The sequence below is a fragment of the Lithobates pipiens genome, unplaced genomic scaffold (genome assembly GCF_037356315.1).
Source record: "Lithobates pipiens isolate NorthernLeopardFrog02 unplaced genomic scaffold, aLitPip1_a1.2 Scaffold_8, whole genome shotgun sequence".
In the NCBI taxonomy this organism is placed as follows: Eukaryota; Metazoa; Chordata; class Amphibia; order Anura; family Ranidae; genus Lithobates; species Lithobates pipiens.
Window position 1 is genome coordinate 617,678,259 of NW_027507903.1, and position 27,078 is coordinate 617,705,336.

At 43.4% G+C, this 27,078-nt stretch overlaps 1 protein-coding gene across 9 annotated transcripts in view; it reads left to right on the forward strand.

Annotated features, from left to right (window-relative positions):
• The window catches only part of MINK1 (misshapen like kinase 1), a 247,232-nt gene that overhangs the window by 121,924 nt on the left and 98,230 nt on the right, over positions 1–27,078 (forward strand). For all 9 annotated transcript variants that reach the window (XM_077470708.1, XM_077470707.1, XM_077470714.1 and 6 more), the window contains exons 6-9: positions 1,125–1,215; positions 3,236–3,366; positions 4,762–4,816; positions 26,847–26,925. In XM_077470708.1, coding sequence (XP_077326834.1) covers positions 1,125–1,215; positions 3,236–3,366; positions 4,762–4,816; positions 26,847–26,925 — 356 coding nt within the window. The remainder of the gene's footprint in view (positions 1–1,124; positions 1,216–3,235; positions 3,367–4,761; positions 4,817–26,846; positions 26,926–27,078) is intronic.

The window sequence follows — 27,078 nt, forward strand, 5'->3', positions numbered from 1 at the left end:
TTTTTGGTCCGCAGCAGAATCGGATCGCATGGATGTTAACACCATGCGATCCGATTCCTGTCCGAGTTTGCAGATCGCACCGCGATATGCGAACTGATCTGGGGGTGTCATTAACGTTTCACTGACACTCCCAGCAGTTCGCATAGGGCAGTGTGAACTGCCGCCGGGAGGTATGCGATGCGGGAAGCCGCCGTGGATTTGCGGCGTTCCCGCATCGCTGCAGTGTGAACCCAGCCTAAAGGCAGTTTGTTTGTCTTTTTTTTTTTTTTTTTTTGCGGCGCCTGCATCCGCTGTGGCTGCCTCCATTAACGGCACTGGCTCTATACACTCTGATGCTCTGGGATGGCAGGTAGGCAACCCGTTGATCGCGATCTGGGCTTGCCGACGCTCCATTGAAGAGCAAGGGCATGCGCTTCCCTGGTTTGAGGTTGCGGGCCACATCAGAGGGCTTCACGGGCCAAGCATTCCCGATGTAGACCCTAATTTTGGGGAGGGATTTAGGGAAACACCAAATCGCCATACTTGCCCACTCAGGGATGCCCATTCCAAAGCCTGTAAGCATGACATGGAAGTGTGTCAGTGGCTGCTCTGCTTTAACTTACATGGGCAACTGCACCCAGAGCCCACAGATATTTAGTAGGGGAAACAAAAGGATTTGGATATACAGAGCCTTGGAAATCATTAGGTAAAAAATTTAGCAGCATCTATAATTAGTACAAATCTAAATTAAGTTTTCTTTTTTTTTTATTACTCTAGGTAGCAAAACAAATACCACTGCCGTGGATTTGCGGCGTTCCCGCATCGCTGCAGTGTGAACCCAGCCTAAAGGCAGTTTGTTTGTCTTTTTTTTTTTTTTCATAGCATGCCTGATAATTGTGAGAGCTTCCTGAGCTAATTTATGCTTACCAGCAAATGGTTAGCATGTGAACAGAAGGATGGCTTCTTTGACCTCTCCTGCTCTTCATTCAGCATGTTTACCCTTTGTATGTGGTTTCAGACACTTAAAGGCGTGTCCTGCATAGAAACTATGATTTCAGGGATGTTGGCATTGGATCAGCCAGGTCTAATAAGAAACCCAAACTGTATGTGCTAAAAGTGAATAACGTATTCTTTGCTGTCTTCAGGGTCTGTCGCACCTTCACGCCCACAAGGTCATCCATCGAGACATCAAGGGTCAGAACGTCCTCCTGACCGAGAACGCTGAAGTTAAACTGGGTAAGTCCATATATGCAGGGTGTGTGCGCAAACAGTTTCTGTAATGCACTATATGGCCCAAGGTTTGCAGATGTTTGATCATCACATCCAAACAATAAGGTTGATTTACTAATCGGCTTCCTTTTTCTTTTTTTTTCTTTTTTTTCTGTCAAAGCTTAAATGAGCAAGCTGAGGTTAGAAGCCAGTTGGCTACAGTGTACAGCTGCACCAGATTTTGCACCCTCCAGTTTCAGTAAATCAACTGCTATATGTATGTCCAAGAGAATGTGGACATCCCTTTCTACCTACTTAGTTCAGGTGTTTCCAGTGAATAGAATGCATGGAGGTCATAAATCTTGAGCCTTTATAACCACTTGCCTACTGGGCACTTTTATCCTCTTCCTGCCCAGGCAAATTTTCAGGTTTCAGCGCTGTCACTTTGAATGATAATTGCACAGTCATACAACACTGTACACACAGGACATTTTTATCATTTTTTTTTCACACAAATAGAGCTTTCTTTTGGTGGTATTTAAAGCAGAGTTCCACCAAAAATGGAACGTCAGTGGGTAGGGGAAAGCAGATGCCTGTATAATCCAGGTATTTGCTCCCCCACTTTCAGGCATAGATTTCCTCAGGCTCCGCTGTGATCTATGCCATGTCCGGCCCCTCCAACCCCGCCCCCCCCCCCCCCCTGCTGTCTTCTGGGAGACACACGGGTCTCAGAAAACAGCAGGGACCAGTGATGACACACAGCGGGGCTTGTGATTGCGCAGTAGGGAACCTCACTTCGGATGAGGACATCGCGGGCCCCCTGGACAGGTAAGTGTTGATATTTTAAAAGTCAGCAGCTGCAGTATTTTTAGCTGCTGACTTTTAAAAGAAAAAATAAATAAATTTGGCAGAATTCCGTTTTAATCACCACTGGCTTTTTTTTTATTTTTTGCTAAAAACAAAACAAAAAAACCCCCCAAAAAAACGAATAAAGACCAAAAATTTTGAAACAAAAACAAACTTTTTCATAGTTTGATATAAAAATATGGAAACGGGTAATTTTTTTTTCTCCTTCATTGATGTGCGCCGATAGGTTGCACTGGTGGGCACTGATGAGGCTGCCCTGAGAAGTGGCACTAATGGACACTAGTAGGTGACACTGATGAGGATGCATCTATTGGCAGCACTGAAGGGCACTTTTTGGCAGCACTGGTGGCCACTGGACTGCACTGATAATCAGCGCCCTGACTTATCACTGTACATGTCCCTTTCAGAGAAGCCGGTTATTGGCGCTCTTCTCATGCTCTCAGCATGAGGAAAGGAGTGTCAATAACTGGCTTCTAGTTACATCCGTGATTGGACACAGCTGATCATGTGGTAAAGAGCCGTGATCACAGGAGGTCGTCATATGACGGCCTCCCAGAACTAGCCGTCCACACTCTAGTGGTCATTCCGCTATAGCGCGGTCACCAAGTATGTACATTTTTATGAACTCTAACAAGTTTAGGACATGCATAGATCTAAAACATTTCTTGAATATGTAGAATCTCTCTCCAGGTCTTTCTGTTTCTTGGAAACTGCAATTCTGAGGTTATCTAGCAGTAGGCAACATGATAACCGAGTTCATTCTCATAGCTGAGCTCCCCAGTTATTTTATGCATTGTTTCTAATGACAAAATCTAGTGGGGTAGGATAACACCATCGCCTGGCTTTGTAATGGCCCATATGCTATATGTATTCAGGGTGGAGTTGGCCCTTATCTGAGAAGTCTAAGTGGGTCCTGTGTGTGTCTTGTGGTTTGCATTGTCCTATTTATACACATTCATTATGTCGAATTTCTTGGGAGCCAAAAAGCAACTGAATATTCTCTTTGTCCACTTATTATAAATATTTTTTTACGCTGAAAAACAAAGTTTTATTGAAACAATTGCAGTTACAGTATAATACGTATCAGAAGCCTGCTTGAATATTTTTAATTGCACCTTCTCTATATGTTGAACAGCTGGAATTTCACCTTTCCTTCTTATTTTTATCACGTCTGTCTCAGTTGATTTCGGAGTCAGCGCACAGCTGGATCGCACTGTAGGCCGAAGAAATACTTTTATTGGCACTCCGTACTGGATGGCTCCAGAGGTCATTGCGTGTGATGAAAATCCAGATGCCACATATGATTACCGGGTATGTCACTATATTCTACCATGGCAGCTTTATATCACCCTGCCGGAGGAGAGAGAGACTCGTAGCCCCCTTTTGTTTGTGTCACCCTGCAGAAGGTGGGACCGACTCATAGCCCCCATTTTTCTCTTTTATCCCTGCTTCTGTTTTCTGTTGCTTTTATATTGTTTTACATTGGACAATAAGACATTACAAATTAAAGAAGATATCTAGGAATGGTGTATTTTTACCTAGTTAAATTGGTCCAGCTTATACCGATGTAACTATACATATATCATCCCTAGGCAATGCTCCTGGAAGCTGGAAATCATCTTGATGCGTTGCGAGTACAGGTGATCGCCCACTCGGCACAGGCACCAATCAGAGAATGCAATTTCTGAATTAATGCAAAGCATTGTCTGATTGGACATGATGGAGGGGTGGGGTGGTGACATCATGCTTTCCACCTCATCCAATCAGAAAATGCTTTGCATTCATTAAGAAAATGTAAAGCATTCTCTGAATGGCGCCCTTGCCAGGTGGGCGACCTCCTGTATTCACAGTACATTAGACCGGCCGCTCAACATGGGAATTGGAAGCTAGGGGAGATTACTGAAGTACCTGCGTCTACTTCAGTAATTTTTCAGCTTCCAGCCGTATCTGCTACCTATGGCATATACGTAGTTTTATATTGGTCCAAGCTGGATGTAAAAATAAACCATGCATGCAATTCATCTTTAAAGCGGGAGTCCGCCGGGAGTTCCGCCGTTTTTTTTTTTTTTTTTTTTTTTTTTTAAAAGCCAGCAGCTACAAATACTGCAGTTGCTGACTTTTAAAATAAGGACACTTACCCGCCCAGCGCGCCCGCGATGTCGGCACCCGAAGCCGATCTCTCGATCGTCTCTCGGGTGCTGCCGCCGCCATCTTGGGTATGGGAGTCAGGAAGTCATTTCCCGGGTCCCTACTGCGCATGCGCGAGTCGCGCTGCGCAATAAGGATGGACCCGCTGCCTCTGGGATCTGTGTGTTTCCCAGCAGGCAGCGGGGGACTTTCGGAAAGGGGCGTAATCTACGCCCCTTTCCGCAGAGAGCTATCCCGGAAGTGGGTGCAGATACCTGTACTGTACAGGTACCTGCACCCCCCCTCCCCCCTGAAAGGTGCCAATTGTGGCGCCGGAGGGGGGGAGGATTCCAATGAGCGGAAGGTCCACTTTAGGGTGAACCTCCGCTTTAAAGTGATTCTAAAGGCAGAAGATTTATTCCCTTAATGTATTCTATGCATTAAGGTAAAAAACCTTTTGCATGCAGCCCCACAGCCAAACCCCCCCCCCCCCCCCCTTTGCAACTTTGATAGTTCTCAATAGAAAGTATATTATATTTTCATTTACGTTTGTCATTGTGTATTTATCTCCTTTTTTAGAGTGACATCTGGTCCCTGGGAATCACTGCTATTGAGATGGCGGAAGGGGCTCCACGTAAGTGACTTTTACAGTAGAATCCAGTCTTGCCTATGAAATATTGTGGCTATTTAAAGCAGGCCTAGAACACTCCTTGATTTCCAATGTGTAACATTGATTGGCTTGCACAAAAGTTATCGTGTCTGCAAACTATGGGATAGATTTAGGGACTTTTTATTTATTTTTTAAATAATTTTTACTAGTAATGGCAGCGATCTGCGATTTTTTTATTTTTTACGGGACTGCGACATTGCGGCGGACAAATCTGACCCCAAATTACACTTTTTGGGGACCAGTGACATTATTACATTGATCAGTGCTATAAAAATGCACTGATCAATGTAAAAATGACACTGACAGGGAAGGGATTAACCCTAGAGGGTTGAGTGTGTTCCCTAGATGTGTTCTAACTGTATAGGGGGTGTGCTGCCTCGGAAATCACTGTTCCTGATCACTGGGAGCAGTAGATCAGTCATGTACCCTGTCAGAACAGGGATCCGCCTGGTTTACACTGGCAGATCCACGTTCTGCCACTCTACTAGACGCTCGCGGGTCGCAGGCGGACATAGAGTCTACCCGACTCATGGGGCACACTTCCACAGCGTGCTAAAGCGCAGCAGCACCCGCAACTATGCGAGCCGCCGTACAGGTACAGCAATTCACGCATCGCTGCCAACCTGCCGCAGTATATCTGCGTGAGCTGGTCAGCTAGTGGTTAAAGAGTAACTCCACTTTTGATGAGAAAAAAACATTCTCTTCTGGTAAGCTATGTACATTGCATGGATTTTTAACAAACTTTGTTGCAGATTCCTACCTTTTTGTTGTTCTAAAGGAATAAATGTGGAACGTGAATCTGTATGGGAGTGGTTTCATAATTATCAATCAGCTGCTGCACTTGCAGGGCTCTAATAAGGAAAGCGGCAGCATCTAAATCCCTTTTAGACGTGATTTCCTATTGGGAGTAGCTCACGAAAAATGTAATTTTTGTTGCAAGAGATCCCTGAAATCTCACTTGCGTCTTATTGTAGACATATAGGACTATCGGTGAGCCAATCACGCGAGCAGGAAACTGCTTATCTGGGGGGCTTTCTGTACACATTCTCCCGGTCGCCATATTGCGTTTTACAGAAAATGATAGCGGCTGCAGTATGAAAAGGAAAGGTTATTTTTAATAACATTCAATTGGAATATGTCTTGTGCCACAATTGTATACGCTATATTTATTGTTTGTTATTCTCCCCCCCCCCCAAAGTGGAGTTGGCCTTTACCCTAATGCATATTGTAAAGTGCTACTGCTATAAATTTGTGAAATCTCTTTTTTACATCATCTTCTGAATTCCTGTGTCTCAGGCACTGGAATCTGAAGGGGGATATTTAAGCACCTAGCAGGATAGAGGGTCACCCAAGGAGAGATTAACATTTCTAGGAGTGCTCAGTAATAGTATTAAGCTGGCTGAAGGCTAGATCGTGATCAGGAGAAATTAGAATAAGGGACTCCTTTCTAAATGGGGGGGGGATAAAATCTCAGGGTTGAACAGATTTAAAGAATTCCTGGTATGCCATTTTTTCATAGTTACATTGGTTTAGCTTGGAGCAATGTAACTATGCATATATACCATACTAGGGGTCGACCAATTATAAGCCGATAGTCACTTTTTTTTTAAAGAATCGTTATCGGTAACAAACTTGCCAATATTGCTTCAATTAAGTGGGGTCCCCCAGGGTTCTGTGCTGGGACCATTCCTATTTATTTTGTTCATAAACGATCTGGAGGATGGGGTAAACAGTTCAATCTCCATATTTGTGGACAATACTAAGATAAGCAGGGCAATAACTTCTCCGCAGGATGTGGAAACCTTGCAAGAAGATCTGAACAAATGAATGGGGTGGGCAACTACATGGCAAATGAGCTTCAATGTAGAAAAATGTAAAATAATGCATTTGGGTGGCAAAAATATGAATGCAATCTATACACTGGGGGGGGGGGGGGAACCTCTGGGGGAATCTAAGATGGAAAAGGACCTGGAGGTCCTAGTAGATGATAGGCTCAGCAATGGCATGCTACGCCAAGCTGCTGCTAACAAAGCAAACATATATTGGCATGCATTAAAAAGGGGATCGACTCCAGAGATAAAATAATTCTCCCACTCTACAAGACTCTGGTCCGGCCGCACCTGGAATATACTGTCCAGTTCTGGGCAACAGTCCCCAGGAAGGATGTACTGGAAATGGAGCGAGTACAGAGAAGGGCAACTAAGCTAATAAAAGGTCTGGAGGATATTAGTTATGAGGAAAGGTTGTGAGCACCGAACTTATTCTCTCTGGAGAAGAGACACATTCGAGAGAGGATAGGATTTAAATTTACAAATACCGTACTGGCGACCCCACAATAGGGATAGAACTTTTTTGCGGAAGGGAGTTTAACAAGACACGTGGCCACTCGTTAAAATGAGAAGAAAAGAGGTTTAACCTTAAACTACGTAGAGGGTTCTTCACTGCAAGAGCAGCAAGGATGTGGAATTCCCTTCTGCAGGCGGTGGCCTCAGCGTGGGGTATCGATAGTTTCAAGAAACTATTAGATAAGTGTTAGGAATTTCCCTTGTGATCAGTAAAAACTTCAGGTGTTCTTGAGAAGCAAACAATTTATTTCTGATGTGGCCCACAACAGGGAGACATGCTTACAGGACGAAAGCTGAAGAAAAAGTCTCAACAAAAGAAAGTGTTCCGCCCTCACATATCCCACAAGAATAACATCTCTATGCTTCTACTGGCTGAGGGAACATAAATAACGTGTCATGGCACAGGCTGGCACTTTATTAGCTATCCATGTTCCGTACATTCTTAGGCTATCATATTTAGTTAAATCTAATCATCCTACTTACTATGGAGTTAATTAGGACAAAACAATACAATGAGTTAATACAATAATGTGCTCAGAAGTAAGCTTTTTAACAAATCAGTCTCAGGACTATTGTTTTTCTAATAGTCACACAATAAACATTTAAAACTTTTCTAACATTCCCTCCTCTTTGTGTGACTATTTTATCTCCACACATTTCGATGAAAGTCCCTGTGTTATACACTTTCGGACTGTATGTCATTAAGTTGAGCTTCAATGTCCACATAGGTCTCCTCGGAGGTAGAGAGGGTTTGATACATTGTTCTTGAGACTGCAGTTTCAATGAGTTTTTGTGAAAGTCCTCGAATACAGGGAATGCAGCAGCATCCGCAAGTGACCAAAACGGCCAAAGCCACAGCGATTGAGATCAAACATGATATGATAAATCCAGTCCATTTACCGAACCATCCTTCAAGCCAAGTTGTGAATGGATCATTAATACCTGAGTTTTCCGCCAATTCATTCGATAGCGCAGTCAGTCCTTCCAAGGCTCTGGTCACTGTCCCTCCAGGAGCTGTATTGTTGGGGATTAAAGGTACAACACATGCTACCAAACATTTTGCATACCCTCCTCTTTCAGCTAAAACCATATCTAAAGCCATTCGGTTCTGCCAGGCCATTAGAGATGTGGGGGTCAACTGTTCTGCTAGGCCCTTCACAGCATCCCTAGTATAGTTTACAAATCGTTGTTGGTTATAATATATATAATTAATCCAGTCAACATTTTTATCTATAGTCACCCACCAGAGAAGAGACCCAAACCCAGCTGTCACCTGATTCCTGGCTTTAAACTCGTCCGGCACCCCGCGAGGAACCCCAATCTCATCTATGTAGATCTGAGAGTCAAATGACCCCAAGGGAGAGGTGTCCCTACGATACTGTCGGTGACTCTTAGTCCACGGGTATTCTGACAGGATTCTCAGGGGCATAGCCAGCGGGACCATAGCGCAATCCCCTTGGGCATTGGCCGGTAGTCTAGCTCGCAGTTTCTTATCCCCACACACAGGGCAGCTGTTAGAAAGCATGGGGCCCTGTACAGCCTACCTGACGGGGCCCCCTTCAACCACCCTCGACCCCACCCCTGATCCCGGCTTGAAACAAAATGCAGGTTTGTTGCCATTTACATGTGCGTGTGGAGCCAATGCATACTTTTGCAATTAATAAGCACGAAGGGGGGGGCAGTTTAAAATTATTTAAAATTGTATTTTAGTACAAATAAAATAAAAAAATCTTACACTGCATCTTTACATTACTTGTGATAGCATGGGCCATGACAGGTCCTCTTTATGGAGAGATATGAGGTCTTTTAGACCCCATATCTCTCCTCTGGCCTCCAAAGCATCTGATCAAACTAAGATCAGTTTGATTAGATGCTTGTTCAAGCCAGTGATGGCTTCTTTACATAACCGGCAGTGACAACATCCTTGTCACTTCCGGTTTCTGACATCACACAGTGGGAAGAACAATATCCATCCCTCTCACTGTGTCCCTGGAACCGGATGCTACTGGTCACATCTTAAAAGCAGTAAAGGTGGTGATGGGACCCCCTTCCACTGCCTGTAAAAGTAATCCAGTGGCTTCTTAGCCATTAGGATTACTTTACTTTGTGCAGAATTGCTGGGACTAAAAAAATGATATCTTGATCATTGCTGTAGTGATGATCAAGATATCATCAGTCTATCCCAGCGATTTACTGGTACATTGCTGGATGGGAAGCAGTTAAAGGGGATTGGTTTGGGGAGCCGTAAAAATGTAGCTCTGCTGCATGTTTACTGCTCCCCCAAATGAAGTCTAAGGGTCGGTTCACACTAGGACGACTTGTAGCGTCCCGTTCTGTTGCAAAGAAACCGTTCTAATCGGAGTGACACAAGTCGCTCCGACTTAGAAAAAGGTTCCTGAATGACTTTGGGGGCGACTTGCATTGACTTCTATACAGAAGTCGTTTTGCAAGTCGCTGCAGCGGTCATGTCTGGGTCGCCTGAGGCAATAGCGCTGTAAGTCGCGCTGCCTCAGTGTGAACCGACCCTCAAGTAGCATCTCGTTGTTTCTTATGATCATCAGCATTACAATTTTCACAGGTAGCACAATAAGCAGGTGCTCTGTCATGGCTCTATCATTGCTCTAGGTCACATTGCTTTTGGGTGCTCACTGAGTTAACTTATGGCTGTACTGTATGTAACAGACTGTAACAAAGCACAGCCATAATACAGTGAGCACCCAAAAGCAATGTGACCTAGAGCCATGATAGAACCATGACAGAGCACCTGCTTATTGTGCTACCTGTGATAATTGTAATGCTGATAACCTGCTGAGCTGTGAGATACATGATAGGACACAGTGAGTATTCTAACCTCTATTCTCCACTCACTGTGTCCAGTGCAGCCACGCTGTCCTCCTCCTCTCCCCTGTCAGCCGATCAACTTCTATATAACTCATGAGGAATGCAGCCGGGAGACGAACGGAGTATCACTGTATCACTCCGCCAGCCGGGACTAATAAAATAGTGGGGCGGCATGATGTACATGTGCCCGAAAATAAAGAAATAGTCCCTCTGCTGCGCCTGCACTCCCCTCCTGGAAAATTATATAACCCCCCCTCTGTAAGCAAGTAGGAGTGGGAGAGGAATTTAGGAAACTTTTTTTTTTTTTTTAAATGCAGTAACAAACTGTAAGATGCCCGGGCCCCACTGTGTAGCTGATGGGGGCGGGCCCCGTACAATGGGGCTGGTTGTACTGCCCTATCAGCGGCCCTGCCCACACATCCACCAGACATCAGCTCTCTGAATGTCATGTCCAACCCAGTCACCGTTGTCCGTGTTAATCCTCTCCACACAGTAGTCATCAGGTAGTGACCCAAGATCCACCGCGCTACCGTTCCCTGGGAGTGCAAAACAAGTAAAGTTGCCCGGATAAGCGGTAACCGCTGGAGGTATCTGAGGTCTCTGTACTGGGGGAAACAACAAACTCAATGTGTGACAAGTAGAATTTATTTCAGGTTTATAGCTCTTATTATACAATTGCAACATACATTTTAAACCTTCTGGATCTGTATTGTGATCTAGAGGAAAAGGAACTGTTGCTAAATGTGGTCTGGCTCCGGCACAAACTAAACAGTTTTCCTTTTTCAGAGTTCTAACCGTGTACCTCAACCATTCTAACCACTCATTTTTTTCTTGGTAGCCCGTCTCCAAAGCTATGGCATCTTCTATTGTTAGGTTAGTGAATCTTATAGTTTTACTCAGAACTTCTATTTTAGTATGGCCTTCTTCTTCCCCTTCTGAGTCTACTTTTTCCTGTTGTTTAATTTTATTAGGTAGTAATACCTCAAGGAAAAATGTTCCTGAGGGGTCAGTTCCTGACACCCATGCTCCCATGGAATACAACCGCTGATCTTCCTTCCTCGGCTCCTTTAATGTTATTAATAGTTGGTTACAGTTCTTACTATTTGTGCAGGGGGAGTTGGCCGCTTTTGTGATTATGAGTCTCTCCTTTATACCACTCTTTTTAGCCCCTGGTTGATTATACCCCCAATCTTGATGCGCTGTAGTCCATAGGGCCTGATCCCATGCTTGACATCCTGCCTTATTCCAGAGCCAGCAGATATATTTATCTGCCCATAGAAGTCCTCTAGCCCCAGTTGTATCCCCACAATCTGCAATCTGACAGAAATCTACAAGTATAGTGCTAGTTATTCCCTCTATAAAGTTTTAGATTTAATGCTTTTCCTGTTCTTTCCCAATTCAAAGGTTCCTCTACTCTTCCATAGCGCCTACCCCCTCTTATGGATGCCTCTCCTAGTGTCACCAGTAACCCAAGGATAATTACTGTCCCTTTCATCCTAACCAGCTACAGAGTTCCAGCGGATAGGATAGGGGAGTTGGAAGGGGAGGGAGACTTCACCGGTTTGAGACAAGTCCCACCTTGTGTGAGACCTCCCTTTGTAGCCGGACTTTCTGGACCTCTTGTAGCCAACTGGCCCTACTCTGCCTGTAAAACGTTTTTACAATGGGACTTGTGAATCCAGGTAGACCTCTCTGCAATCCTTATCACAGTAGGGGTAGTTAAAAGGACTTTGAAAGGACCATCCCACCTTGGGGAGTTACCACTGTTTTTTTTTCTTATTACTTTTTATTGAGACCCAATCTCCCACATGCACCTTTTCATCTTCTTTTGGGGGTGTGATATACATACTGGTCACAGCTACTAGTAGGCAATACATCCAATTATTTTTACCTATTTCTTCCATAACTTTTCTCAGTTTGCTTTTTAGAATGCCATTATGTCTTTCTACCAATCCAGCTGATTGGGAATGATAGGCACAATGGTATTTCCCTTTAATTCTCATCACTTCTATCAAATGTTGTATATTTTTTAATTACAAAATGGGGTCCATTATCACTGTAAATCCTTTCAGGGATTCCAAATCTAGGAATAATATCTCTTAGTAATGCTTTGGCTACAGTCTGTGCATCTGCACTTCCTGTCGGGAATATCTCCACCCATTTGGTCAGGGTGCCTGGGTACCAAACAATATTTCTTCCTTTCACATTTGTCTAATTCAATAAAATCCATGCAAATGTGTTGGAATGGATATTGTGGTGTAGGGAACTTCCCTTTCTGTGGTCTTATACCTCCCTGAGCATTGTGTCTTGCACATATAAGACATTGAGAGCAAAACGTTTTTTTAGTAATTTGTGAATCCATAGGCTGTACATACTTTATTTAACATCTCAGTCATCCCCCTGTTTGACACATGCGTTACTCTATGTGTCAATACTGCTGCATACCTAAATAAAGATTTTGGTAATACCGGTTTCCCTTCAGGTGATGTGTAAATATCATCAATTATTGTGCAACCGTTTGTTTTCCAATATTGTTTTCCCCAGGGGGGGGCATTTTGCTGCATATCAGTAAGGACTGTATGATCTATCACTATGATTTCTCGTCATTATTTTATGTGCAGCTTCATCTGCCCTTTTATTTCCCTTTGAGATGGGGTCCGTATATTTTGTGTGTGCTTGACATTTACAGATTGCAAGCTTTTTTGGTAACTGTATTGCATCTAGGAGTTCTAAAATGAAGTCCGTATGTGAAATTGGTTTACCACTGGAGGTGACCATCCCCCTGTTTTTCCATTGTTGTGCAAAAACATGCACTGTTGAAAAGGCATATTGACTGTCAGTGTATATGGTTACAGATTTTCCTTCTGACAGTATACATGCTCTTGTCAGTGCTACAAGTTCTGCAACTTGTGCTGAATAATGTTTTGGTAGTGGCCCCGCTTCCAAAATCTCATCCTGTGTCACTACTGCATATCCTGTTGCATTTGTGCCATCTGGATTTTTCTTACTAGAACCATCAACAAAAAGTATCATGTCAGGGTTAGATAATGGTACATCTTTCAGATCACTTCGTGGCAGTACCTTTTCAATGATGGCAGCAGTGCAGTCATGTTTATACCCGTCAGTAGGAAGTGGTAGTGTGGATGGTTTTAATGTAGTACACCTCTGTATTGTTAAGTGAGGTTGTGTCAAAAGTATTGTCATACAGGAAAGGTGTCGTGCTGGGCTCAAATGTGATACCTTTTGTTGTAACAGGATAACAAACACTGCATGTGGTACCTTTTCAGTTAGTAAAGTTGAATAAAGACACCAGTCCATCCGGTTCAGCCTGAGTGAGTGTCTAGCCTCTACCCCTGTACACCCACATCGTTCTCCACCCCCAAGGATCCAACATCCCCATTCATATACCAGGGCCAAACCGGGACAGAAGCCAATCAACCCACCTGCATGTCTCCGGAGTGCGGGAGGAAACCAGAGCACCCGGAGGAAATCCACGCAGGCACAGGGAGTACATGCAAACTCCAGGCAGGCAGCGTCATGATTGGGATTCGAACCAGTGACCCCCATCACTGCTAGGCGAGAGTGCTAACCACTACACCGCTGATGCTACCAGTGCTTGTACACAGGGTGGAAGTACTCTCGTTGCACTGTCTATTTCTGTAGAGTAATCCTTCCTCTATGAGACCCCTCTGGTTCTGCCTCAGCAGTGTACTCTTCTGCATCCTCCTCTCCTTCATCTCCTTGCATAAGAACCTTTACTTTCACATTCTTTTTTGCTTTTGCTTTCAAATACTTCTCAGAATGCTTAGCATATTGTAAAACATCCAAAACTGATGCAGTTCGGTAAGTAACCATGTTTTTAACAATGTAATCCTTATGATCCTGTTTCAATCCATTTAAAAAAGCAATCTTTAGCTGTTGCTGATATGCACTATACACATCCTCAGCTTCGGGGGAGCCCGGAGAACACTCTAAAAATCTCTCGTAATTTATTTAGGTAGTCACTGACACTTTCTTTGTCTTCTTGTACTGTCATATTTATTTATTTTTTTGCCAATCAGTCCGTTGTACCCATCTAGGCTGGCATCTGTTCAGTAGGGCAGTCAACCTGTTTCCTAAGTCTGGGCTTTCTGGAGGCAATGGATCCCCCCGTCCCTGTGCATTTTCTGGGGCGCAGGGGTATTCCTCACCGTCCTCCACACCATACCTAATAGGAGGTTTACTTAGTCTCTTGGCTCCTGCTGGGGCACCTAGTACATGAGTTATGGCGTCAGTTAATGTTTCAAGGATCGATCTGTTCATCTCCAGGACTGAACTACTGTCTGGAGAGATTGAGGAAGTGGAATTGGGGTTTTGTTCAGAGGCGGTTCCTTTGACAGGGGTGGATGTCACAGGGAAGGTGTTACTCTGGGCAGTTACTTGCACCTGAGGGGGAGGACCATTATAGGGAGGTGGTCTGTGGGTGTAGCAGATGAGATCATCCTCTTTGTCCACTAGGGGCAATTGGGCTTGGCATTTTTTCCTTTGTTCTTTTTCCTTCTACCCTAATTTTAGCATGCTGAAACCAATACGCCGCCATTTTTAACCCATACCTTTTTTGAACTTTGGGTCCTGACATTTTAAACTTATCCACAGGGCCCCAAAATAGAACTCTTTCTTTTTAATTTTTTTTTAGTATTCTGATTCAGAACTTAGCCTTTTGACTTATAAATGTACCCAAATATAAACAGCATTGCATCATTAACACTTCACAGTTGAAAGTCTATGAATTCTAAAAATAACTCCAATCCAATATAAATATTTACTTTAAAACTATTTTTCAGACTCTTTTCCCACCAAAAGTCCTAATATTTTCACAGATGCACAAATTAACCTCTGTCAGGCAATCTGCATTTTCTTGTTTCTGAGAAACAGCTTCTTAACCTTCATAGCAATGAAAACATTCTCAGCCTTTTTTTTTCATTTCTTTTTCTTTTCACATTCATCAAGCCACCTGATAATTCTACACAATCATTCTATTTACTCCAAAATGCAATCTACCTTCTTTTTCTTTTATGCTAAGTTTCAATATATACAATATAACCCTTCTGTATTGTCATAGCTAATCAAGGGTTAACATTTACAACTTCTTGCAGGATCAGGAGAAATCCTTCCATGAGGGGAGGGGGAGGGGGAGAGAGTTCAGTGAATTTGGCTTCTTATCTGCTGAGAAATACCAGCACAAAAAACATGTAAAGAACAAAGCAGCAATACAAGAGAAAAAAACATCAGCACTCCCCACACTATGGAGAGAATCAAAAAGGGTTAAACATGAACAAAGATAAAGTAAACACACACAGAAGAAAATTAGCCTTGCGATCTTTGTAGATCACTTAACTAAACAGCGCTTAGTCAGGCATTCAACCTCTGACATTCGGTATACCTCAAATCTTTTTGTTATCTGTCCGGACAGCGGGCGACGTAATTTTTTACCTTAGACAACGTCCCCAAGTGTCTCTGTCTACGAGCACTGGATCATCTAGATATTATACGATCAATACCAATGTCGGCAATTGCAACACATTAAACCAGAAGCAAAGAGAGAGAAGAAAAGACTCTTAGAAAGAATTAAGAATAATTTAAATTATCTTACCTCTCAAACACCTGGACTGGATCACACAAGGTTCGGAAACAGACAGTGGAATTCAGATCTGTGGCCCCGCCCCTTTTTCACCAAATAACATTGATTGGGGGGACTTGTAAGCATTCGGTGAGCTTCAAAGTCCAATACTCACCGAAGTTTTGTCGGGCCGTCTGATCTGAAAACCAGCGTGTTGCTCCCGGCTCGAAAGACCAAAAATGTTAGGAATTTCCCTTGTGATCAGTAAAAACTTCAGGTGTTCTTGAGAAGCAAACAATTTATTTCTGATGTGGCCCACAACAGGGAGACATGCTTACAGGACGAAAGCTGAAGAAAAAGTCTCAACAAAAGAAAGTGTTCCGCCCTCACATATCCCACAAGAATAACATCTCTATGCTTCTACTGGCTGAGGGAACATAAATAACGTGTCATGGCACAGGCTGGCACTTTATTAGCTATCCATGTTCCGTACATTCTTAGGCTATCATATTTAGTTAAATCTAATCATCCTACTTACTATGGAGTTAATTAGGACAAAACAATACGATGAGTTAATACAATAATGTGCTCAGAAGTAAGCTTTTTAACAAATCAGTCTCAGGACTATTGTTTTTCTAATAGTCACACAATAAACATTTAAAACTTTTCTAACAATAAGCACCTGAACGAACGCAACATACAGGGATATACAATGTAATACTGACATATAATCACACACATAGCTTGGACTTTGTGTCTTTTTTTTTTTTTCAACCTCGCCTATAAAAAAAAAAAAGTGGTTGTACAGGGGTGATGCTTGCAACTGCAGGCATCACCCTGGTACCATTCTTTAGAGAGGATGGTCGGGATACTTGTGGTGACAACCTAAGTAGCCACTCGGACGTTCTCACAAGTAGCGGGAGGGGACGTCCCCCCCCCCCCCACCTCTGCCACTCAGCCAGAAACCCGAACAAAGCCAATTGCTTTGTTCAGGTCTCGGATCTAGTAACCCGGAAGCTATGGCATGACAACCAACAAAATGGTCGCGGTCAGCACATGTAGTTCCTTGACGTCAGATCTCCGGGCTCCACCCTACGTTGCGTTTCATCCAATAAGGAACGTCGTCTGAGACCTTCCCCTCTCGCAGAACGGTGGTCTGCCTCTCCTGAGAACGATCAACAGGTCCTGCTGTGTCCAATCCCAGGTGGAGCCGATCGCCAGTGGCACGCACAGACCCTGTGCACAAAATCACGTACAGGTATGTGATTTCACGCAGGAGGGACGCCATGCCACAGTATGGACTGTGTGGTGCGGTCCATAAGAGGTTAACCTCTTCAGACTGGAAGATTTGGCTGCTGAATGACCAGGCCATTTTTTGCGATTCGGCACGGCGTCGCTTTAACTGACAAGTGCGCGGTCGTACAACAATGCACCCAAACAAAATTGACGTCCTTTTTCCCCCACAAATAGAGATTTCTTTTGGTGGTATTTCATCACCTCTGCGTTTTTGTTTTCTTGCACTATAAACAAAAAAGAGCGATAATTTGGAAAAAAATATATATTTTGTACTTTTTGCTATAATATTCCTTTTTTTTTCTCAGTTTAGGTCAATATGTATCCTTCTACATTTTTTTGGTAAAAAAAAATCGCAATTAGCATATATTGTTTGGTTTGCGCAAAAGTTATTGCGTCTACAAAATAGGGGATAGATTTATGGCATTTTTATTTTATTTTTTTTATATACTAGTAATGGCGGCGATGTTTATCGGGACTGCGACATTACGGCAGACACATGGGACACTTTTGACACATTTTTGGGACCAATGGTATTAATACAGCGATCGGTGCTATAAAAATGCACTGATTACTGTAAAAATGTCACTGGCAGGGAAGGGGTTGACACTAGGGGGCGATCAAGGGGTTAACTGTGTTCCCTCTTTGCGTTCTAATGGAAGGGAGGAGGGGACTGACTAGGGGACATGACAGATCGCTGTTCATACTTTGTATGAATAGACGATCAGTCTCTTCTCCCCTCAGAGAACCGTAAACTTTGTGTTTTTACACACAGATCCCAGGTTCTCTGTGTATCGCGAGCGATCGCGGGAGCCCGGCGGTCATCGAGAGCACTTGGATCGGATCTAGGGACGAGCAGTGGGCGCATGCCCCTAGTGGCCACACTCTAGTGGCCACAGGGGGAAGTGAGGTTGCATAGTGTCGCTTCGCCCAGCCGTGCCGTTCTGCCACAATAAAACTGCGGCGGCTGGTCATCAAGTGGTTCAATAGATTCTGCATGATGGCCGGCAGACTCGCATGAGCTGTCAGTGTGCAGCTGGATGACTGACCCAGGAAACCATAGAAGAGCCATGTTCCTCTTCACGTCCTTTGCTCCTGCATGGCCGCTACAGTTGAGCGCCACCTGCAGTGGAGAAAATGGACTGCAGCTACCTACAGCTCTCACAAGCACTCTTTTTTTAATTCATGTTGTAAAGAGCTGCGCAAACTGTTGGCGCTATATAAATCCTGTATATTAAAAATGAATTGTAAATGTACTGTCTCTCTTTATATTGCAAAAGAATGTTTTGGCACTATATAAATCCTGCTCAATAACAATAATATGTTTGGGGAAATCGCACCGTGCAGACATTTGAATGACACTCGTGTAAAAAGCTGTCTGGCCTGAGTTTCTTTTTCATTGCCGTTGGGGGGGGGGGATCGTCAGTCCAGCCTGCACTACAGTTGTTCAAAGCCCATCTCCTTTAGCTGTAGGGAAAGCCTAGCTGAGTTGGTACTACTTTTGTAGACTTCATTGAACACTGCAGAGAACTCGTCTGCCTTTTTAGACAGGCACATCGGCCTCAGATGTAAGTTGACTATAGTGTGGATGTATAGTGCCCCATTATGGAGGTAGGCCAGCTCCCTATAGAGTTCAGTTACATTTGAAGCATCAAAGGCTCAGCTCTGCTTTAGGGCTAAACCATAAATAGTTCTTTTGTACTACCTGCATGGCCACAAGCTGCTGGCAAGAGTGTCACCGAAGCAAAACATCACATAGTTGTGGAGCGGGCCTCCTATTCGCACACAGCCACATTTAAAGGCTAAGTATTCTTTTGTGGTCAGTGTAACGTTGTGCCATCCAGCTGACTCCGTGCCTGGAGTTATGAATTTGATGATTTTCAGTTCAGTGTCAGCCAGCCTGTACTCGGGTCTGCAGAGAGATTTACCTCTGATGTTACCTTGCCAGCCAGGCGAGCTAGGCATGAATAGGCTTCTTTCAAGGGATTGAAATATGGTAGCTGCTATTCCTGGCCCGACTTTACCGGTACACAGCGTTTTCATCCTGGTTTTTCCTACCGAATGACCTGGAGCAAACATACAGCCCGTGAGGTTTGAAGTCCAAAATGTTTGTTCCATAATAGCGATGGACCCATTCAATGCGTGTGCATTCCCACTTAAGGACCAGGCCTCCGTTGCGCTGGATATTGACCCTCTTACACGTTTAAAACTGTTTTTTTTTTTTGCTAGAAAATTACTTAGACCCCCCCAAACATTATATAGTTTTTTTTTCTAACACCCTAGAGAATAAAATGGCGGTCATTGCAATACTTTTTTTTTTTTTTTACACAGTATTTGCGCAACGGTCTTACAAGCGCATTTAAAAAAAAAAAAAAAAAATCATTTTTTTAATAAAAAAATAAGACAACAGTAAAATTATCCCAATTTTTTTTAGATTGTAAAAGATAATGTTACACCGAGTAAATTGATACCCAACATGTCACGCTTCAAAATTGCGCCCGCTCGTGGAATGGCAACAAACTTTTACCCTCAAAAATCTCCATAAGGGACATTAAAAAAAATTCTACAGGTTGCATGTTTTAAGTTAGAAGGTCTAGGGCTGGAATTATTGCTCTCGCTCTACCGATCACGGCGATACCTCACATGTGTGGTTTGAACACAGTTTTCATATGCGGGGGGGACTACTCAGGTATGCACGCAAACTCAGCAGGGTGCGTTTAAACAATTATTTTTTCTTATTTATTTTACCTTTTATTTTTTATTTTTACACTCTTTTTAAAAAAAAAATAATAATAATAATAAATGGTGTCACTTTTATTCCTGTTACAAGGAATGTAAACATCCCTTGTACTGATACTTCACATGTGTGGTTTGACTACCGTTTTTATATGCGGGTGCTACTCACGTATGTGTTTGCTTCTGCGCGCGAGCTCCTCGGGACAGGGTGTTTTAAAAAAATATATATTTTTTTTTTCTTTATTTTACTTGATTTTATTTATTTTTACACTGTTTAAAAAAAAATGGATCACTTTTATTCCTATTATAAGAAATGTAAACATCCCTTGTAATAGAAAAAAGCATGACAGGACCTCTTAAATATGAGATCTGGGGTCAAAAAGTCCTCAGATCTCCTATTTGGACTTAAATGCAATAAAAAATAAAAATAAAAAATTTAATTTGAAAAAATGACATTAAAAAAAATGTACCTTTTAAGAGGTATGGGCGGAAGTGACATTTTGACGTCGCTTCCGCCCTCCTATGGTATAGAGACGAGTGGGGGCCAACTTAGCCTCACTTGTCTCCATACCCAGCAGTGTGCAGGACCCGATCGCCTCCGCTGCTTACCGAAGCCGGGAGAGTGGCACGGGGGGGGGGGGGGGGGGTGGCAACCCTCCCACCGCCGATAACGGTGATCTTGCAGCGAACCCGCTGCGGAGACCACCATTATCGTACACAGGACCGCCTCCTGTAAAGAGGGATATCTCGGTTGTGGCAGCAGCTGCTGCCATTACCGAGATATCCCTCTTCAAAGTACCGACGTATATGTATAGGAGGCGGTCCTTAAGTAGTTAAAACCTCCATTTTCTTGCATGCCCGATGGCAATATACACTCGTTGGCCACTTTATTAGGTACACCTGTTCAATTGCTCGGTAACACAAATTGCTAATCAGCCAATCACATGGAAGCGGCTTGATGCATTTAGGCATCTAAACCTGGATGAAAGACAACTTGCTGAAGTCCAAACCGAGCATCAGAATGTGGAAGAAGGGATTCAAGTGACTTGCTAATCAGCCAATTGCATGGCAGCAACTCAATGCATTTAGATACCTAGACATGGTGAAGATGACTTGCTGAATTTCAAACAGAGCATCAGAATGGGGGAAAAAAAGGGATTTAAGCTACTTTGAACGTGGCATGGATGTTGGTGCCAGACGAACTGGTCTGAGTATTTCAAAAACTGCTGATCTACTGGGATTTTCACACACAACCATCTCTCGGGTTTACAGAGAATGGTCCGAAAAAGGGAAAATATCCAGTGAGCGGCAGTTGTGTGGGGGAAAAGACCTTGTTGATGTCAGAGTAGAATGGGCAGACTGGTTTGAGATAATAGGCAACACAGTAACTCAAATAACCAATTGTTACAACCAAGGTATGCAGAATATCATCTCTGAACGCACAACACATCAAACTTTGAAGCAGATGGGCTACAGCAGCAGAAGACCACACTGGGTGCCACTCCTGTCAGCTAAGAAAAGGAAACAGGCTACAATTCGCACAGGATCACCAAAATTGGACAAGGATAAATTGGAAAAACTTTGTCTAGTCCAAGTCTGGATTTCAGCTGCGACATTCAGATGGTAGGGTCACAATTTGGCGTAAACAACATGAAAGCATGGATCCATCCTGCCTTGTATCAGCAATTCAGGCTGGTGGTGTATTGGTGTGGGGGGGGATATTTTCTTGGTACACTTTGGGCCCCTTAGTACCAACTGAGCATCATTTGAACACCATGGCATACCTGAGTATTGTTGCTGATCATGTCCATCCCTTTATGACTACAGTGTCCCCATCTTCTGGTGGCTCCTTCCAGCAGGATAATGCCCCATGTCACAAAGCTCCAATCATCTCACCACTGGACAATGAGGTCCCTGTACTCCAATGGCCTCCACACTCACCACATCTCATCCAATAGAGCACCTTTTGGATGTGGTGGAATGGGATATTTGTATTAAATCTGCAGCAACTGCGTATGGACCAAAATCTCTGAGGAATGTCTCCAACACCTTGTTGAATCTATGCCATGAAGACAGTTATGGCAAAAGGGGGTCCAACCCAGTACTAGCAAGGTGTACCTAATAGTGGCTGGTGAGTGTGTATGTATAGATATCTATCTCTCTATCTATATCTCTATCTATATCTCTATATCTCTCTCTCTATCTCTCTCTCTATCTCTATCTCTCTCTCTCTATCTATCTCGCTATCTCTCTCGCTATCTCTCTCGCTATCTCTCTCGCTATCTCTCTCGCTATCTCTCTCTCTCGCTATCTCTCTCTCTCTCTATCTCTCTCTCTCGCTATCTCTCTCTCTCGCTATCTCTCTCTCTATCTCTCTCTCTCGCTATCTCTCTCTCTCGCTATCTCTCTCTCTCGCTATCTCTCTCTCGCTATCTCTCTCTCTCTCTCTATCTCTCTCTCTCTCTATCTCTATCTCTCTCTCTCGCTATCTCTCTCGCTCGCTATCTCTCTCGCTATCTCTCTCGCTCGCTATCTCTCTCGCTATCTCTCTCGCTATCTCTCTCGCTATCTCTCTCGCTATCTATCTCTCTCGCTATCTCTCTCGCTATCTATCTCTCTCGCTATCTCTCTCGCTATCTATCTCTCTCGCTATCTATCTCTCTCGCTATCTATCTCTCTCGCTATCTCTCTCTCTCGATATCTATCTCTCTCGCTATCTATCTCTCTCGCTATCTATCTCTCTCGCTATCTATCTCTCTCGATATCTATCTCTCTCGCTATCTATCTCTCTCGCTATCTATCTCTCTCGCTATCTATCTCTCTCGCTATCTATCTCTCTCGCTATCTATCTCTCTCGCTATCTATCTCTCTCGCTATCTATCTCTCTCGCTATCTATCTCTCTCGCTATCTATCTCTCTCGCTATCTATCTCTCTCGCTATCTATCTCTCTCGCTATCTATCTCTCTCGCTATCTATCTCTCTCGCTATCTATCTCTCTCGCTATCTATCTCTCTCGCTATCTATCTCTCTCGCTATCTATCTCTCTCGCTATCTCTCTCTATCTCTCTCGCTATCTCTCTCTATCTCTCTCTATCTCTCTCTATCTCATAATATAGAGAGAGATTTTTTTTTTTTTACATAGGTTGGTCTTGTTTCAACCTCACCTACTATGTGTCAGTAAATTTTATATATGTGTGTGTATAATAGCGGGAGAGCTCTAAAAAATATATATATGAGAGAGAGAGAGATCTATATAAATCTCACCTGAACTATAGCAGCCCACAACACAGCTGTGCGCTGCTTTGTCAGAAATGGTGCAGGTATGTTTTTTTGTTTTTGTGCATTGAGGCATGTGGGCCCATTCAAAGTGATTGGAATGTCTGAGCAAACATCCCGTAGGCTTGAATGGGATATTGCTCCTGCAGTATAGGTACAGCCCATTCAAGTTTATGGAATATTAGTAAGCGGGCTAAGGCAAACCAGCAATCTAGAATTTACTAGCCAGGCTGCAGACAGTGCGGGATTCTGCAGCCACCATAGGGAGGGTAAATATGGACCTCCTGGGGTAGTTTGGCTATTCAGGGGGGCATGGAGTGTGAATGGAACATAGGAGTAAAGCTGTGGCAGATGCATTATTTCTAGACTAGTAGGTGAAGTGTAAAGATGGCATGCCCTGTAGGCATAGCATCTGAGGCTGACCGCACACTTTCCTCAGTGTTCCTGCTCGTTGACCTGATCCCCAGCAATGGCCCCTTTTTAAAGTGGTTGAAAACCCCTTACAACCACTTTAACCTACAGGTAAGCCTAGATTAAGGCTTACCTGTAGGTGCAAGAAATATATCCCAAACTTAAAAGGTCTAGGAGATATTTGCAAGAATAGCGGCACCAATGTCTATGGCGCACTGAGCGTGTCCTTTCTAACAGCGATCGTGCCGTTAGTGGCGGCACCAGCGTGCATGCATTGGAATAACGTCATCGGGGCTCCGGCCAGTCACAGCGCCGGAGCCACGATACCCGGAAGTCACTCCGGGTATCATGGCGGCAACGGAGGTGGTGACCAAGGACCGCTGCGGGAGCTTCAATCTCAGGAAAGTCATTCATAATGAGCTAGTATGCTATGCATACTAGCTCATTATGCCTTTGCCTGTCTTTTTTGTTGTTGTTGTTTTTTTTTTTTTTTCCTTAAGAGGCTTTACTTCCTCTTTAAAGTGCTATTAAACCCAAAAGCACACATTTATTATATTGCAGCTTACCAATTCTTGAATGTGATGGCTACAAAAAGATTTATTGTAAAATCAAAGTCAAAGGGTTCCAAGAATGGAAAGGGTTAAAACATGGCTGACAGACAATAAATGTTAAACCTCATGCTAGGTGTTGAACCTCAATCTCACCCAAACCTCGGCAGGCTGACTCGGGCATATCAAGGCCAGTGCTGGGGGGCAACCAAAGGGTGTGTAGGTGCCAGATGTCGCATGGGCTTCCACCCAATGGAAGGGATGACAGACCATTGGTAGAACCCATAAGGGTCAGTGATGTGGAGAGGCTTCCAATGGACCCATGCAACATCTGGCACCTACAAATCTTTTGGCCCCAGCACCGGCCTTCCCCCAACATTGATTGTCTGCCAGCCATGTTTTAACCCTTTCCATTCTTGGAACCCTTTGACTTTGATTTTACAATAAATCCTTTTAACACAAACCTTGGCATTTTTTATGACTTTTTTTGAGTTATGCCTCAAGTGGTTTGTAGCCATCACCTCCCCCCGCGCTGGATTATAAGGAATCATTTGTTCTTTTGCACAACACCCTCCCTGTTGTTTTGGTCCCCCCTCTAGCTGCAGAGGGCTAATATTCATTACACAGACCGCCATATGTTGGTTCACCATACAGCGTCTGAACTTTTTAGGAGTACGTTTTTGGTGGTATTTGATCACCCCTGCTTTTTTTTTTTTTTTCCCCCACTATAAACAAAAAGACAATTTTGCTGAAAAAAAAAACGATTTTTTCTTCATCAATTTAGACCAATGTGTATTTTTTGGTAAAAAAAAAAAAAAATCCCAATACGCGTTTCTCGATTGGTTTGAGCAAAAGCTATAGCGTTTACAATCTATGGGATATATATATATATATATATATATTTTTTTTTTTTACTAGTAAGGGCAGCGATCAGTGACTCGTAGTGGGACTGCGACATTGCGGCGGACAAATCAGACACCTAACTGACACTTTTGACACTTTGTGGGAACCAGTGACACTAATACAGTGATCAGTGCAAAAAAAAAAAAAAAAAAGGTCACTGTACTAATGACACTGGCTGGGAAGGGGTTAACATCAGTGACGATCAAAGGAATAACTGTGTGCCTAGGTTGTGTTTTCTCACTGTGGTGGAGCTGCTTTGATGAGGGGAAGGCAAAGATCAGTGTTCCTGCTTTGCAGGGGCACAGGATCAATACCTTCCCTTCTGACAGAACCGGTAAACTGCCTTGTTTACATAGTCCATAAAGGCAATTATATCTTAATACAGGGCTCGACAAAACCCGGGCGCCCGGTCGCATTTGCGACTAGAATTCCAGACCTGGCGCCTGGGGCAGCACAGCTGGGGGTATGCTGTCTCCGCGGCCCCCCCCCCGGCGCGATCGCGTCGGGCCGCGCCGCCGCCGGCCGGTAATTTAGCCCCCGGCTTTGAGGCCTTCTACGATCCTATGGTTCCTTCTGTAATCTGGCGCCCTCTTGTGGTGGCCGTTGGAATTACAACCAGCAATGCTAATGGATGCAATGCTAATTTTCCCTGCCTGCCAGCCTATCTTCCTTCCCTTTACTCAGAACCCCTAAAAATTATATATATATTTTATTCTAACACCCTAGAGAATAAAATGGTGGTCGTTGCAATACTGTCTGTCACACCGTATTTGCACAGCGGACTTACAAGCGCACTTTTTTGGGGAAAATGTATTTAATAAAAAAAAAAAATAAGACAACAGTAAAGTTAGCCCAATTTTTTTTAATATTGTGAAAGATAATGTTGCGTAGAGTAAATCGATACCAAACATGTCATGCTTCAAAATTGCGCCCGCTCATCGAATGGCGACAAACTTTTACCCTTTAAAATCTCCATAGGCGACATTTAAAAAATTCTACAGGTTGCACTTTTTAAGTTACAGAGGAGGTCTCTGTATTTTTTTTTTATTTTAACTTTTATTTTTATTTTTTTCACTGTTCTTTACAAAAAAAAAAATGTGTCACTTTTGTTCCTATTACAAGGAATGTAAAAATCCCTTGTAATAGAAAAAAGCATGACAGGTCCTCTTGTATATGAGATCTGGGGTCAGAGAGACCTCACATCTCAATTTACACTAAAATGCAATTTAAAAAAAAAATTGTCATTTGAAAAAAATAAATAAAATGTCCCTCTAAGAGCTATGGGGGGCAATGACTTGGAGACAGGTGAGGGGCTTGGGGCTATCTTCCCCTCACTTGTCTCCATGTCAGGCCAGGGACAGGTCCAGATCGCCGTCACGGACCCGGCTCCTAACTTTTTTAGCTGGCTCCTAGATTCCAAGCAAATTTGTCAACCCCTGTCTTAATATATCTTATGTTCCCATATTCTCATGATTTCTGCCCTTATCGATGAAGCCATATCAGCCTAGGGTTATACATAGCCTTTGCTTCAGAATTTTTTTTTTTAATCATCTCCCAGCAGTAGGTAAGAGGGGCAGCTCTGGTTGTAATACTAGCCTCTATTCTGGATCTGTCCCCTGCAATAGTTTTTATTTTTAACACCAGTCTTCTATGTTGAATGATGCCCAGTGTGTACTGAGGACATACTGTGAGTGCAAGGTGTCATGAACCCACCCCCTGAGGGGGCGTTACCACAGTGCCCTGCACTCGGCGTAATGAGAGCAGTGCTGCCGTTGTCCTAAGCCTAATGCCACTCAAGAGGCAAAAGGGACCGTTTTATTAGGAAGATATATAGAGAAGTGTATACCTTTTTTTATCTGTGTATACGTCATCAGTGATTCCTGAATGCATTCGTTCCTCTTCAGCACATTGAGGAGAGACAGGAAACTTTTTAGAGTATATGCAATCCATATTATAATTCTTATTTGGAATTTGTATAGTGCAAATAGTTTGGACAGCTTTTATCTTTTAATATTAAATTTTTTGCTTTCTCTTCCTTTAGCCCTGTGTGACATGCACCCGATGCGGGCCTTGTTCCTCATCCCCAGAAATCCACCTCCAAAACTGAAATCTAAGAAATGGTAAGTCTGACTCTTACAGTGATCTCAACAAAAAAAAAACTTCTAGTTGCAGCCACATTGAGGGGTTAGAATAGGATCAGTCATTAACCACTTCAACCCCCGGAAGGTTTGGCTGCTGAATGACCGCACCCTTTTTTTTTTTTTTTGCGATTC